Here is a 15,768-nt window from a genome sequence, read left to right on the forward strand (position 1 = left end):
TCAATCAGTTCGTGGTAACGAACTGTCGTAAGGATTGACCCGGCTCAATAGTAACCAAAACTCTAAAAAACGGAATTTTGATACCAATAGTTACATCAAAAGAATTGCATTTTAATGCTGATTTTAAGTATATAAATTTCATCAAGTTTGGTCCTACTCATCAAAAGTTACGATTCTGAGAAAATTTGCCCTATTTTAGAAAATAGGAGGAAACCCCCTAAAAGTCATAGAATCTTAACGAAAATCACATCATCAGATTCAGCGTACCAGGGAACAACAACACACACGTTGTTACAAGTTCGAAGCTCCTATCTACAAAAATGTGGAATTTTGTATTTTTTGCCAGAAGACAAATCAAGGATGCGTGTTTATTTGTTTGTTTGTTTTTTTCCCAGGGGTGATCGTATCGACCCAGTGGTCCTAGAATTTTGCGAGAGGGCTCATTCAAACGGAAATGAAAAGTTCTAGTGCCCTTTTTGAGTGACCAAAATAATTGGAGGGCACCTAGACCCCCTCTAACGCTCATTTTTTCCCAGAGTCGTCAGATCAAAATTCTGAGATAGTCGTTTTATTTAGCAGAGTCTAAAAACCTTATAACCATGTTTTTAGGGACGACTTACTCCCCCACAGTCCCCGTGGGAGGGGCTGCAAGTTATAAACTTTCACCAGTATTTGCATATAGTAACGGTTATTGGGAAGTATACAGACGTTTTCAGGGGGATTTTTTGGTTGGGAAGAGGGGGTTATGTGGGGGAAACTTTCCATGGAGGAATTTGTCATCGGGAAAGAAGATTTCCATGAAGGGGGCGCAGCATTTTCTAACATTATTTAAAAAAACAATGAAAAAATAAATATGAAAAAGTTTTTTTCAACTGAAAGTAAGGAGTAGCATTAAAAATAAAGCGAACAGAAGATATTACGCATATAAGGGGTTCACCTCCTCCTAATACCTCACTCTTTACGCTAAAGTATTTTTAGTAATTTCAACTATTTATTCTACGGCCTTTGTGATTCAGGGAAAAAAAATTTAAGCTTTAGTGTAAAGAGCGAGGTATTGACGAGTGGGCGAACCCTCTTATATACGTAATAAAAACATACGAATATGGAAGATTGTTACGTAAGCTAATTCGTAAGTTACGTATATCTTTTACTAATGAAAACGTTCGTAAAAAATTAAAAGTTCTAGTTGCCTTTTTAAGTACCCAAAAAATTGGAGGGCAACTGGGCCTCCTCCCCCCCCTCTTTTTTTCTCAAAATCATTTGATCAAACATGGGAAAGCCATTTAGCCAAACAAATAAATATGCAAATTTCGCTTCAATTATTCATCTGCGGAGAGCCGAAATCAAAACATGGATTAACTAAAAAACGTTCAGAAACTAAATAAAAAAAAACAAGTTTTTTTAGCTGAAAGTAAGGAGCGACATTAAAACTTAGAACGAGCAGAAATTACCCCGTATATGAAAGGGGTTGTTCCCTCTTCAACGCCCTGCTCTTTACGCTAAAGTTTTTACTGTTTTAAAAATTAGAGTTGAGAGAAAGAGTCAAACTTTAGCCTAAAAAGCGGGGTGTCGAGGAGGGAACAGCCCTTTGCTCATTTTAAGTTTTAATGTCGCTCCTTACTTTCAGTTAATTTTTTCTTATTTAGTATTTACAGTAGCGGTTCTGGCTTCTATTGGGCCTGGATCAAAATCTTAACAAGTGCCCCTCCCCCTGTCTCCCAAAAAATTTTCAGGCCAAGTTTTGACAAAATTGTCTTTTTTTACGAAATTATTTTCAATTTATAAATAAATTAATAATTTGTTACTTAAATATTTTAATTTAGTTATTTTAATTATTATTATTTAATCATTTTTTAATTTATTTTTATTTTATTATTAACTAATAATTGACTAATTATTTTCATTTATTTACTGGGCCCTCTACTTTAATTTAATAAAATAAAATTAAAAAATGATTATAACCATTAAATTATTTAATTAAAATTTTGCGCTCCTTAAATTTCTGCGCCCAGTAAGCCCCTCATGTAAGGAATGATTCCTCTTCGTTTTAAGTTCTAATATTGCTCTTTACTTTCAGTTGAAAAAAAATTGTTGTTTCCTTTTAAATCAAGGACCACATTCAAATAGAGAAGGGAAAAAGCTTCAGAAGAAGTGACACTTAATAAAGAGGATTGAAACTGAGTCCGAGTCGATGATTTTTGGACGTCCTGTTCTCGAGTTCAGTCTTAGTAACCCTAACTTGTAATTACTTACGAGAACCATTGAAGTAGATGTCCTGCGTGTCCACCGTGTCGGCAAGTTTGACACCATGATATCCATGAATCGAATTGAGCCATTTGGTTCTTCGAACTTCGCATGGGATTCGAACTAACGCTGACATAAAAGAGACAGATGGAACAGCGAGGAAGAGGTTTACCACAGCTTGGACAGGTACTTACCTAGAATATAGATTAAGTTTTAAATAGGAATTACGAACATGGACCAAGTGTCCATTTTTATAAAATTAATTTAAAACCTTATTCCAAAAGACAAGTTTTTCACAGAAAAGCAAAGAGCTCAATTAAGACAAGAATGAGCAAAAATAAAGTCAAATAATCTTCCAAGCGTAAAACCGCCACAAATCCGTATCAGAATAATTAGCCGAATCAAAATCAAAACGAACAGAAATTACAATAAATAGCCAAATTAAACTCAAAACGAGCAAGAATTAACATGAGTGGGGCTGATAACCCCTATGTCTTCTCAAGACCAGAACACAATTTGCATTTTACCGAAAAAAAAAGATCGTGGATTGTCAATTAAATTGACAACCATAATTCGTTATGGTTTTGATAATTTTTCATTTATGAAAGTAAGATAGGTAAAAACGTTTCAAACGTTGTAAAAAAAATGAAAACATTTTAAACTTTTTTGTTTCCAGTAAAGTGCAAGTTAAGTTCTGGTCTTGAGAAGGAATAGGGGTTGTCCGTGCTACTCATATTAATTTTTGCTCATTTTGAGCTTGACTCGGTTATTCATTGTATGATTTAAATAAACAAAATACATATAAAATGTTTTAACTTTTAAACTTTAATAAATAAAAATTATTAAAACTTTAAGGAATATATATATATATATATATATATATATATATATATATATATATATATATATATATATATATATTTACTAGCTGCTGGAGTGGCGCTTCGCGCCACCCCAACACCTAGTTGGTGGGGGCGCTTCCCCCCCCCCAAGCCCCCCCGCGCGCGTAAGTCGTTACGCGCCATTGTAGTTGTGTCCCTATGTCCCACCTGTGAATATAGATATATATATATATATATATATATATATATGTTTTTAACTACGTAAAACTTGCGAATATACAACATTCTTTGCTGTCCCATTATCTGTGCATATAAATAGATTGTCAGGTTTACCGACTCTTGAACATGCAACATATAATGGTCAATGGGAAAACAATCCGTATTCAGATCTATACCTCATGATTCTAATGATTGCCCTTGAGCTTTGTTGATGGTGATTGCTAATCGACCATTCCCTGAGTCGCCATCGTCATTTATATATCCCCCTGTGCACCCCGGCGTCCCCTTTGTAGTTATGTCCCTGTGTCCCGGTCGTCATTTATATTCCCTGTGTCCCGGTCGTCATTTGTGTCCCGGTGTCCCAGTCTCTGATTTCTCTTATGTCCCGGTGTAGTTTTTGCCTTTTTTAGTTTTTTCAGTTTTTTTTTTAGTTTTGAGATTTTTACCTTTTTTAGCCTAACCAGGATTTGAACCTGGGACCTTCATTCTCCGTTCTGACACCCTCTCTCACCGAGTGACTACTCCAGCATGTTCATTTTGGTGTTTTAAATGGTATATTATTAACCAAATTAATGTGTTTTACAATATACTAAGCATCGTCATAACAAAAATGACGACAACTAATTTCATGACGTCAGTCAACACAGAAATTAAGTTCTGAAATTAAGTCATGAAATTAGTTGCCGTCATTTTTGCTTTGACGGTGACGTCATTCAAGTTATATAAGACATATGTTCACGTAGAAATCTATTAATGTTTAAGTTTACAATGACTGATGAAGATGCTCAAAGAGTCTATGCCAAAAAACTTGCTGCTGATAGAGAAAGTCAGAAAAGAAAGCGTGCCGAGGAACTATCAGCAGCAAGTTTTTTGGCATAGACTCTTTGAGCATCTTCATCAGTCATTGTAAACTTAAACATTAATAGATTTCTACGTGAACATATGTCTTATATAACTTGAATGACGTCACCGTCAAAGCAAAAATGACGACAACTAATTTCATGACGTCAGCCGACACAGAAACATGACGTCACCTGACAACTAATTTCATGACGTCAGCCGACAAAGAAACATGACGTCACCTGATCCACAGATCCACAGACAGACAACTTATTTTTATATATATAGATAGATAGATAGATAGATATATATATATATATATATATATATATATATATATATATATATATATATATATATATATCTATATATATAAAAATAAGTTGTCTGTCTGTCTGTGGATCAGGTGACGTCATGTTTCTGTGTCGGCTGACGTCATGAAATTAGTTGTCGTCATTTTTGCTTTGACGGTGATGTCATTCAAGATATTTAAGACTTTAAGTTCAAGATATTTAAGTTCAGGGAAAAATGTTTAATTGTAAAATGACTGAAGAACCTACAATGGCAACAGCCGAGGAAGCTGCTCAAAGAGTTTATGCCAAAAAACTTGCTGCTGATAGAGAAAGTAAGAAAAGAAAGCGTTCCGAGGAATCACAAGAACAGCAAGAAAACAGGCTTGCAGCTGATAGAGAAAGTAAGAAAAGAAAGCGTGCCGGGGAATCACAAGAACAGCAAGAAAACAGGCTTGCGGCTAAAGAACGCAAAACCGCGCAGTTAGATGAAAATCCACCTGGACACCGAGAGTCAAAACATATCAAAACTGAAAATGATAGCGATGATGATTGGGTTTGGGATTTTGACTTGGATAAGGTCATCAATGCCTACCAGATTTAAGTTAAAAAAACAAAGGTTCGTCGATATGTACTTCATAGTGACGCTGAAAAATAAAGAAGAAAAAGAAAACTGAAAAAAGAAAAAAGGTAAAAAAATAAAAAAAAACTAAAAAGAAAAAACACTCAAAGAGAAATTACAGACCGGGACACAAATGACGACCGAGACAGAGGGAATATAAGTGACGACCGGGAACCTCAAAGAGAAATTACAGACTGGGACACCCGGACACAAATCACGACCGGGACACAGGGAATATAAATGACGACCGGAACACAGGGACACAACTACAACGGGGACGCCGGGGGCACAGGCGGGATATATAAATGACGACCGGGACACAGGGATTGTTCGAATAGAAATTACAGACCGGGACACCGGGAAACAAATGACGACCGGGACACCGGGACACAGGGAATATAAATGACGACCGGGACACTCAAAGAGAAATTACAAACTGGGACACCGGGACACAAATGACGACCGGGACACAGGGAATATAAATGACGACCGGGACACAGGGACACATCATTAGAATAATGAGGTATAGATCTGAATACGGATTGTTTTTCCCATGGACGATTATATGTCGGATGTTCAAGAGTCAGTAAACCTGACAATCTATTTATATGAACAGACAATGGGACAGCGAAGAATGTTGTATATTCGCATGTTTTACGTAGTTAAAAACATATATTTATATATATCTCTATTCACAGGTGGGACACAGGGACACAACTACAATGGCACGTAACTAATATGGCGCGTAACGACTTACGCGCACGGGGGGGCTTGGGGGGGCGCGAAGCGCCCCACCAACTAGGTGTTGGGGTGGCGCGAAGCGCCACCCCAACAGCTAGTATATATATATATATGTTTATGTGTATAGTAAACTGACAATCTACAGCCATTTTTTTCAGTAAATTAGTAAATTATGCTCCGGTTTTGAGAAAGTATGGGAGTTGTCAAAGACATAATTTCGAGACCTTTCAACTGCAAAGAACAAAATGGCTATCTCAAAATTTTGATTAGATGTGTTTTGAGGTGAGATGTGTCTCAATTGAATGAGCTTTTTCTATGACAAAATTTCAATGACAATAAAATGCCATCTCAAAATTTATATCAAATGAATTGCGGGAAAGTTTTTTTTTTTTTTGGGGGGGGGGGGGGTATCCACCCTCCAATCACTCTGAGTCTTAAAAAGGACACTAGAACTTATTATTACGAATTCATTGACCCCCCCCCCTCGATGTTTACACGATCACCCTTTCTATATATAGTTTTTATTTCCCCAAGGCATAACTTGCATCTCTTGCCCTGTGGGCTGTGGGGATGTTGCCATCCTCGAAGACATAATTTCCGGACTTTTCAATTACGTTGAACAAAATCACTATTTCTAAATTTTTATTGGATGTGTTTGGGGATATGGTGGGCGTGGGAGGAGGTTTAGTTGCCCTCGAACCTCATTTGACAATTAAAAAGGGCACTGGCCGTTTCAATTTCCAATCGAATGAGCTGCTTTTAAAGTTTCGGCAACAAAAAATGGCCATCTCAAAAATTTCTATCAGATGCCTTTCGGGGAAATATGAGGCATGGGGGGGGGAGCATTCACCCTCTGATCACTTTGAATCTTAAAAAGGACACTAGAACTTTTGATTACCAATCCAATCCATTACCAAGTCACTCTGAAATTTATGCGATCACCCTTTCTATATATAGCTTATATGCCTCCAGGGCATAACTTGCAACCCTTTCCCTCAGGCTCTTAGGGGGGGGGATGTCATCCTCAAAGACATAATTTTGGGCTTTTCCATTACGTTAAACAAAATGGCTATCTATAAATTTGGATTGGATGGGCTCGGGGAAATGGTGGGAGGGGGGTTAGTTGCCCTCCAATTACTTTCGACTAAAAAAGCACTAGCCTTTTTAATATCCAATCGAATGAGATCTTTTCGAAGTTTCTACGACAACAGATGACCATCTCAAAATTTCTATCAGATGCATTTTGGGAAAATGAGAGATGTGGAGGGGGAGGGAGTATTCACCCTCTGATCACTCTGAATCTCACAAAGGCCACTAGATCTGATTTCCAATCAAATAAGCCCCCCCCCCTCCAAAGTCTATACAACCATCCTTTTTATATAAACTTTAAATACCCCAGGACCTGATGTACAACCCTTGCCCTGAGGGCTGTGGGAGGGGGGTTGTCATCCTCAAAGACATAATTTCCGGATCTTTCAACTACGTTGAACAAAATGGCTATCTAATAAAATTTTATTGAATGGGTTTGGGGAAATGGTGGGCGTGGGAAGGGGGTTAGTTGTTCTTCAATCATTTTCGACTATTAAAAAGGGCACTAGCCCTTTCAATTTTCAATTGAATGAACTCTTTTTGAAGTTTCTACGACAACTCCTTTGATACGAATGGCCTGGTCTAAACAAAAATAAATAAATAATAAATTATACCCAGATCGCTCTTTACTTAGGCATCGGCTGCCTATGATAAGACAATAGGAATACCATTCGAAGAGAGAACACTCAAAGCAACTAAATTAGTGAGTAAAAAATCAGCCTCTTTCATTCAGTATTAAAGGTATTTTGATGAATAATTGAAAATTGTCTGAATTATTGGACTCCTTTAGTCTCCAGTTTTGTAGATCATGAACAGGCATTTAACTTAGCTGATAGAAAAGCCTTAGTGAAGGACTAGTCCTTGCAAAGCAATTTGAAAAAAAACACATCGTGATCTCTCTTGCGGGAAACAAAATGCAAAATTCTACATTTTTATAGATAGAACCTTTAATCTCTACAGTGGGATCCTCTGATATCCCTTGAATTTCTAGGGTATTTCTCTCCTTTTTCGAGAATCAATTAATTTTTTTTAGACTCGTAACTTCTGACGAGTCAATATTAAATTCAATGAATTCTATATATTCTGAATCATCATTAAAAACCAATTCTTTTGATGTATTAATTGTTATCAAAACTCCATTTTCCAGAATTTCAGTCACTAATGTCCAGAGTCACTGTTTACTTACAGTTCGTTACCACGAACTATTAGATACCAGATAAATACGTTAAAATGATTAGTGCTATATACAAGAATAACATTATAGAACAGAATTTTATTTCAAAACTTTCTATCACAGCATGGTTGTCGAATTTGAATTTTACGTCAAACAAGCACTTATAAATATGTATATATATCATCGGAAAAATTTGACGTTCACGTCAAACATAATTCATTGTACAAAATACAAAAAAAGTTGACACATAGTTAAAAAGTCAAAAAATAAAAATAAATAAATAACAATAAAATTAATGAAAATACATCAAAAATATGATGAGTCAAGATTTTGTCAAAAAGGAAAAACGAATAGATAGCAATAAAAATGACTAATTTTCCAGGCTATTATATAACTCGGAACAAAACTCGGAACCAAACTCTTCGACATATTTCGACATATAGTTTGGGGATTGTTTGGGATTTTATACGGGACGGTCTGTTGCGGGCGGGAAGGTAGTGTTCGGGGATGATGGAATGCAATCGAGGAACAGACAGGGTCTTGGTACCGAAACAAAGGCATAGGAGGTTGCTTTTCTCGGCCAACGTGGTAGGCTTGAACTTACCAAGTAGATAATGATATGGATCCGTCCCTTTACCATTTATGATTCTAAGTGCTCGTTTTTGGACATTTTCAATCTTGTAAATATGCTCTGAAGAAAGACCAAAAAGCCACACTGGACAAGCAAACTCCAGTATTAGCCAAATAAAAGAACAATAAAGTTGGAGAAGATCCTTAGGGGGGGGGGGCAAGAAAATTTTAACACAAGTTTTAGAATGGAAACCGAAGGGGAAGGTTGTTTTAGGATTGCCATCCATGATGGCCATGAACATGGCAATCCCACTTCAAGGCAGCGGTAGTTGTCACCCAAAGTAGTTTAATGCATGTGACAGAGATTTTGGGAGGAATGGGATTTTGAAAGAAAGGGATGATTTAAAAGTATTGACTGTCCTAACTGACGATTTATTAGCGCAAACTTTCATCTTCGACAAAGAAGCCTCCTGTGTCACAGCATCTAGTAACATCATAATTGAGCTTTTAATATTTCGTCAATAAACCTTAAGCAAAAACAGTTCTTCCACATCCATCGCTCTGTTTGGTCAGTCATAAGGCTATTAACCATTGTAAGGAATAAAATGGGAACCACCAGGGTTCCCTTGGGACACCCCACAAAAGATAGGAAGGGGATCGGAATAAACATTTTTATATTTAAGCACTTGAGAACGATCTGTTAAAAACGAGGCAACATTTTCAACTAAAAAGGGACTCACATGAAACTCATTCAGCAGTTTATTTACAAAGAGATTGTGGTCAATTAAGTCGAACGCTTTCTGGAGATCAATTAATCAAAGATTCAACCAAGTATCAGAGCTTTCAAGGTTTTTAAGAATGGTGTCAAGAAGACTGACAAGGTAGTGTGAAGTAGATGTTCCCTTCAGGTTTTCCAAGCAGTTGTAAATCAATAAGTTCAGGAATGTCTGCCTTTAAGCAATTAGTTAAAAAACTCCCGTATATTTTTGAGAAAACTGGGGTCAAGGTGATAGGTCGTACTCAAATGAAATCATTCAGGCCTCCCTTCTTTTGGATTGGAGTAATATAGCCCAGCTTCCAGCACGACGGGTAGCATCCGGAATTACTAACATCATTAAAAATACTAACAAGGGGTGTTGATAGTTTATCAGGGGATGCTTTTATTAGATCAATTGGGACATCAATGGGGTAAACACTAGTTTTTTTCTATTATTTACTTTGCTGAAATTTCCGGGATTTTGTCTTTTGGAGTTTCAGGGATTAGATGGTTTTCTGAGAGAGGGGGGCGACGTTCTCACAATGCTAGCTAGGTGTTTATTAAGCTCATTGACATGTTCAGGCAGTTCATCCATAAGAAAATCGATGGTCTTACACAAGCAACCCCCTATTTTTTTTCACTTTCTTAAGCCATTGCTGAGGTTAGCTCTGTTTTAAGCAATTTAATTTATTCTTACCATAACAAGAAGCAGCTCGACGTCTTTCTTTCTGTATTCATTTACGGAGGGATAAAACATGATCTTCCTTTCCAAGGTGAAAAAGTTTTAGTTTCAAATGGATCAGTCCTTTAATTTTTTTAATTAATGTAGAGTTTATCTGAGAAACATACCTTCTTGGTAACCTCTGGGAAAATTTTTAGTAATTTGTCATTAATTTCATTTGAAACAAACTAACCTTTGAATTAAGATTTACATACGACACTACATCATCCCAACTCTCAGACACAATCCAAGATCAAAAATCAAAAAGACCTAAACTTGTTATTGGCCGGTATGAAAATTCAGAGACTGAGCAATTTGTTTTAAGAACTAGCAGTGGTTTCAATTGTAGCATGAAATGACAGCTACCACCGAGGGGGGGGGGTAGTTTAAGTATTGTAAAAGGTTTTAAGGTTGGTGCAAATAACATCCAAACTGGTTCCACCTTCTGTAGTAGGGAAATCAACAATGTGCTTTAGCTTCTAATCTTTGCATAGATAATTAAGACTTAGTTCGTTTGCACCTCCAACTATAAAAATACCGGTATTTGGGTACTTTGTCGTCAAGAAGTCAAACGAGAATAAGCATTCTGTTTGGGTGAATAATAAAATGAGCAAATGATTAAATTAGTGTAAGGTTGAGGCAGGCATTTGGGCTTAGTAGATATCCAAATTATTTAATCGCTATCACCTAGACCTGGCACACAGATAAGAGTAAGATAGAGGCAGTCCAAGTATTTAAGCTAAGACTACAATATTTCAAGCCACAGTAATGACAAAGCCACAGCCTTTGCGAAAAGCATACCCCTCCTCCTTTTTTTTCAGTGAGTGGTCAATGGGTGTAGCTTTATGAACTCTTGAAAACCAATTGTCAATTTAGCCAATTGACAATTGGAAACCAATTGACTTGAAAACCAATGTTCAATTTAGCTATTGCTTCTAACTGAATTAACGTTTCGAAATTCAAACTTTCGGTGTTCGTAAGGAAGAAAACGGGGAAAAGATAACGTTTTCTATCATTTTCTTTAACAAAATATTTCTTCACAAAAGCTTTATTCTGAGGCAGCTTTGGCAAGGTGTAAGCATTAAAGTTAATGCTGGTAGTGGGGAGAACATCACTAAAAGTAAAATACTATCATTTTGGTTATTGTAGGAAGGTTTGTCGTAAGGCTCAAACTCACCATCCTGGACCGAGAGACTACTAAACCGGTTTTGAAGTGGGAGGGGAAGAATTTCAATTTTAAAAGTTGGGGGTATTGAGAGAGTCAGGGGTAACAGTTTCCTGGTGTTCCAACGATTCTGCAAGATCAGCCTTTTTGTTGTTGTTTTTTTTTTTTAATAGCGAAAACCTGTTACTAAGTGGGATGGCGTGGCTTATAGACGAAACGCGGGAGGCTGATATTTTAGGAAGGACAGATCTAGCCGATAGGGGGAGGGTCGATGGGGAAGGAGGAAGGGAGAGAGCTCCAAATAACCTCTCATATATATTTAACCGAAGGTAAAAGCCAGTCTAGTAACAGCCTCAGCAGTGGTGTCATTAGAAGGGAGGCATATGGACTCTAGACCCTTTCTCCACTTAGATTTTGAAAAATACCTTATTTGGGGAGTATTTTCATTGAAAAATGCCTTTTTGGAGCATTTTCTTTGGAAAGTTTGGTGAATTTGCTCCTTCCCCCTAGTTCCTCAAAAACCCATTTTGTCACCCTCCCTCTACCCGTCCAAGATTTTCGTAAATCAACTTCACTGAAGTTCAGGCTTTTCTTTCAGTGGAGTTCAGAATTCACTATTCATGGAATTATTCCATAATTTATGATGTGGGAAAAAACTCACCCTTTCCTACTAGTAAGGTCTATAGATGATTCTATATAACAAAACAAGCCATCAGTATAATCCATTCGCTCCCAGCATAATTTGCCTATGATTTCCCATTATAAAATTATTTATTTGGTTATTTAACTCACAACAAAGATGCATAAAAGATAAGTAAACAAAATTGACAAAATCCTCCAACAAATTAAACAATGCAACCATTTATGAAGAAAAAAAATCAGGCCTAAAAGAGCTAACCAAACATATACATGCACTCTCAAGGGTATAACAAACCCAGGAGAAAATAGAAAAGATTATGGATAGAGAGAACATTCCAGGTTTACGATAAGTTATACATTTTAATCTTGGCTATTTCTAACAGCTCATTAATTTTAGATCACAGTAATAGTTCATTATTACCAAAATAAATTGCGAAACAAGGTACATATTCAAAATAATTTAAATAACAAACGCAAATCAATGAAAAATTACAGATTTTTCAAAGCAAGGATAAAGGCGAGATGACTACTGCTTTAAAGGCACAATTTAAAATACGACAATAATAAATACCACATTGCCATATTACAGATCTAAACGTCCTTCAAACCCGTCTATGGGCTCTAGTTTAGAGATATTTTGTCAAAAACAAAACGCTAATACAAACTTGATATAACATACTACCACCTGAGACCGATATGCGTTAAACGCTTCCTTCCTCCTACCCAATTCAAAGCTTCCAGTTTGGCTGTCTCCTGTGAAACACCAAAACATTTTACCAGGTTTTTTTTATTCCACAGCTAAAGAAATGCCTTTGTAAATTTGAGTCTATTCAAACACCAGATACACCCTTATCTTTTGGATATAAAAATAAAATATTTATCAATTGGAACACAAAAAAAGGTCAGAGTAGTGATATCTTACAATACGAACAGAATTCTTACTTTTTGTTTAGGGGCACCTTTGCTCAAATTTGAAGGGACGACGCTTTTCGAACAGAAATTGCAGGAAAGAAAAACTTGTTGTGGTATCTTCTCTAATGCATTCAGCTGATTTAGTCTCACATCCAGCTGGGCTCTATAAGACCATAATCTCCATTCATCAAGCAAACATCGGTAACTAAAACAAAAGAGCCAAGATTAAACTAGAAATTTCGAAGAAGTGCATCTTAAAGCGCAGGAGTTGCTAATGATTGGCATAATATTTCCATAACACAAATAGCTGCCACATGTTCCTAATAATTTTTCATTAGTTGCTGTTAAGTCGATTCCAAGATTTTCAGTGTAATTAAATTGCATCTTTTCAAGCATAATAATAGTTTTTTATCAAATTAATACAATTTGTATTTACAACAACAACAAAATAAATAAATACAAATATAATGGGATTTAAAAAGAATTACCACAAAAAAAGTAGAGAAAAAAACAGGGTAAGAATTAATACAGTGGTCCTTATTCAAATTAACATTTCACGAAATGAGGACTTTCTCTGGGGGCCATGTATATCTTTATTGACAGAATATGTTGGTGGTACTTAAGTAAAAAGGTATGTTCTACGGTGTCTGTTTCTCTATTCTGCTAGACTTTGAGAAGGGAACCTGTTTCAATCTGTTTAGTTGAAGAATCGTATATATAGATTAGATCTTGTAAGAGTTGTAGGCTAGTTGACTTAAAGATGTTAAGCCTTTGGAGACGAAACTTGGCTTTCTTTACCCTCCCCTATATTTTGAAGTACCTGAAAAGCCATACTAAAAACACAAATTTTAGTTCTTGAAAGCACGACAAATAGATGTAATCCTATTGTCTAATGTAATAAAGACAGGACAACAACTACAACATGTAGTCTAATTAGGCTCAATAGAAAGAATATCATAGGGGAAATTACCTTTGAATCCACGTTTCAGTTCCAGGGTTTTCTAAAATGTCAGCTTGACCATTGTGAGCTAAAAGTAGCACAGGATTTTGGACATCTCCGGTTCTGTCAATGTAATTTTGTATTAATACAATACCATCTTTGGAAAAACCTAAGAGATAAAACGTGAGTGGTTGTAAAACATCAGACAACACTGCGCATTCACAGTTATGTTACTAAATCAGGTAAAAATTATATACTGTTACTAAAAAAAAAGGTAGATTTGTCTATCTATATTCTATAATCCGGAAAGGACGTTTTAACTGACTTCGATCACACAATCTGCTCTAACTGAGAAAATTATCTTAAAAAATCTTGAGATTATGATAGCTCATATAAAATAGAATACATTCTATGTGCTACAATAGCTGTAGTTAACATGAGCATGTCATGACACAAAAAAAAAGGACCAAAAAATAAAAAACAAATAAATTGCAACACAAAAAAAAAATAAGGCAGCAAGTGCTGCTTCAAGGTCAATAAATTAAAATGAGTCAATAAACAAATTAATATAAAACTAATTTAAGTTGAGAATCAATTTTAACAGTTAAAATATTGAACGTTTATACAGAATAAATCAGAATATTAAATATATAAATGGTTAGTACATTCAAAAACACTCACAGGCAAATACCTTAAATAAACTGCATCAAACATTAAATATTTGTTAATGTAATATTATTAAAATACCGAATAAAATAAGGGACAAATGATTTGCAATATCTCTCGGAAATAGAGGTTGGGTAAGTCATTAACTGTGGACAATTATTTTGTTTGTCGAAGGATAGTGACTGGTTCTTCAGTAGGGGGGCTCTCAAGGTCAGATAGTAGACCATGATGAGCTGGGGAATTCAAACAATTTAGTCCAGATCAACTCATGTCTACGATTTTTAAGTAAATTCAAGTTAATTTGTTTAGTGCATCATCATATGTTGAGTAGTTATGTCCAAGTATAATTTTTACATCTCATTTTTGTAGCATCTCTATCTGATTGATCTCTCATCAAACCCCAATGCCAAGCTGGACAAGCATACTCAAAAGAAGGTATAACGTTGCTGCAGTATACAGACTTTAAAACTTCAGTTGACATACGAAATCTCTTCAGGTGGGAAAATGAATATAAAAGTGAGGCGCCTTTCCATCCTAAATCTTAGTCCAAAAGTACACTTTTCTTTGTCGGCAGTAGGGAAATAAGAGAAGAGTAGCTGTAGACCTTTAGGAAGGAAATAGTCGTATAAGAGCTCTTAGCGTCAATGACCGTCAGTTTTACCTTTCCTAATTCAGCTTTTAGGTCATTAAAAATTCTTGTTAAGTCAGACTATTCAGTAGTTGGAGGGCTTAGTTACAGCAATAATACAGTTAATTCATCAGCAAATTTAAAACACACACGAACTGTTGCTAAAACACGACTGAAAACAATTAAAAAAGAAAGTGGGCCAAATTTAGTCCCTTGTGACGAACCGCAAAAAAGTATCTAAAAATCCAGATGGCTCATAATCGAGGAGTTGGACACACTGAGATCTTTTAAAACGAAAACTAGCAAGCATACGAACAACAAATGGACGGGCACCCATAACCTTGGCTTCTTCCACTACTGCATTATTATCGAGACTATCAAAAACCTTAACTATATCAGCAAACAATGCATCAACGTAAGCCCCATTGTTTCAGGATGGTATCCAACAATACAACCAAATAATGAACAGTGCTTTGCCCAGGTCTAAATCCAAATTGTTAAGAATCTATCTTATCTTTTATATCCTCAAATAAACAATCAAAAATAAAATTTTGAAACACTTTTGAAAGAGCCGGTGTTTTTGAAATCGGGCTCATATCAGTAATGTCCATAGGGGCTTTACATTTGAAGATGGGGTAACACACGATTGTTTAAAAATACTAGGGAAAACACCATCAATAAAACATTGGTAAAAAAAATTGCCGTCAAA

The 15,768-nt window shown here is 35.9% G+C and overlaps 1 protein-coding gene across 2 annotated transcripts in view; it reads right to left on the minus strand.

The window, feature by feature from the left end:
• Positions 1–15,768, minus strand: part of LOC136036260 (GATOR2 complex protein MIOS-like) — a 75,978-nt gene that overhangs the window by 2,451 nt on the left and 57,759 nt on the right. For both annotated transcript variants that reach the window (XM_065718392.1, XM_065718393.1), the window contains exons 12-14: positions 13,796–13,934; positions 12,856–13,030; positions 2,254–2,438 (exon numbers count right to left, since the gene is read on the minus strand). In XM_065718392.1, the coding sequence (XP_065574464.1) occupies positions 2,254–2,438; positions 12,856–13,030; positions 13,796–13,934 (499 nt within the window). The remainder of the gene's footprint in view (positions 1–2,253; positions 2,439–12,855; positions 13,031–13,795; positions 13,935–15,768) is intronic.

The sequence above is a fragment of the Artemia franciscana genome, chromosome 15 (assembly GCF_032884065.1).
Source record: "Artemia franciscana chromosome 15, ASM3288406v1, whole genome shotgun sequence".
Classification (NCBI taxonomy): Eukaryota; Metazoa; Arthropoda; class Branchiopoda; order Anostraca; family Artemiidae; genus Artemia; species Artemia franciscana.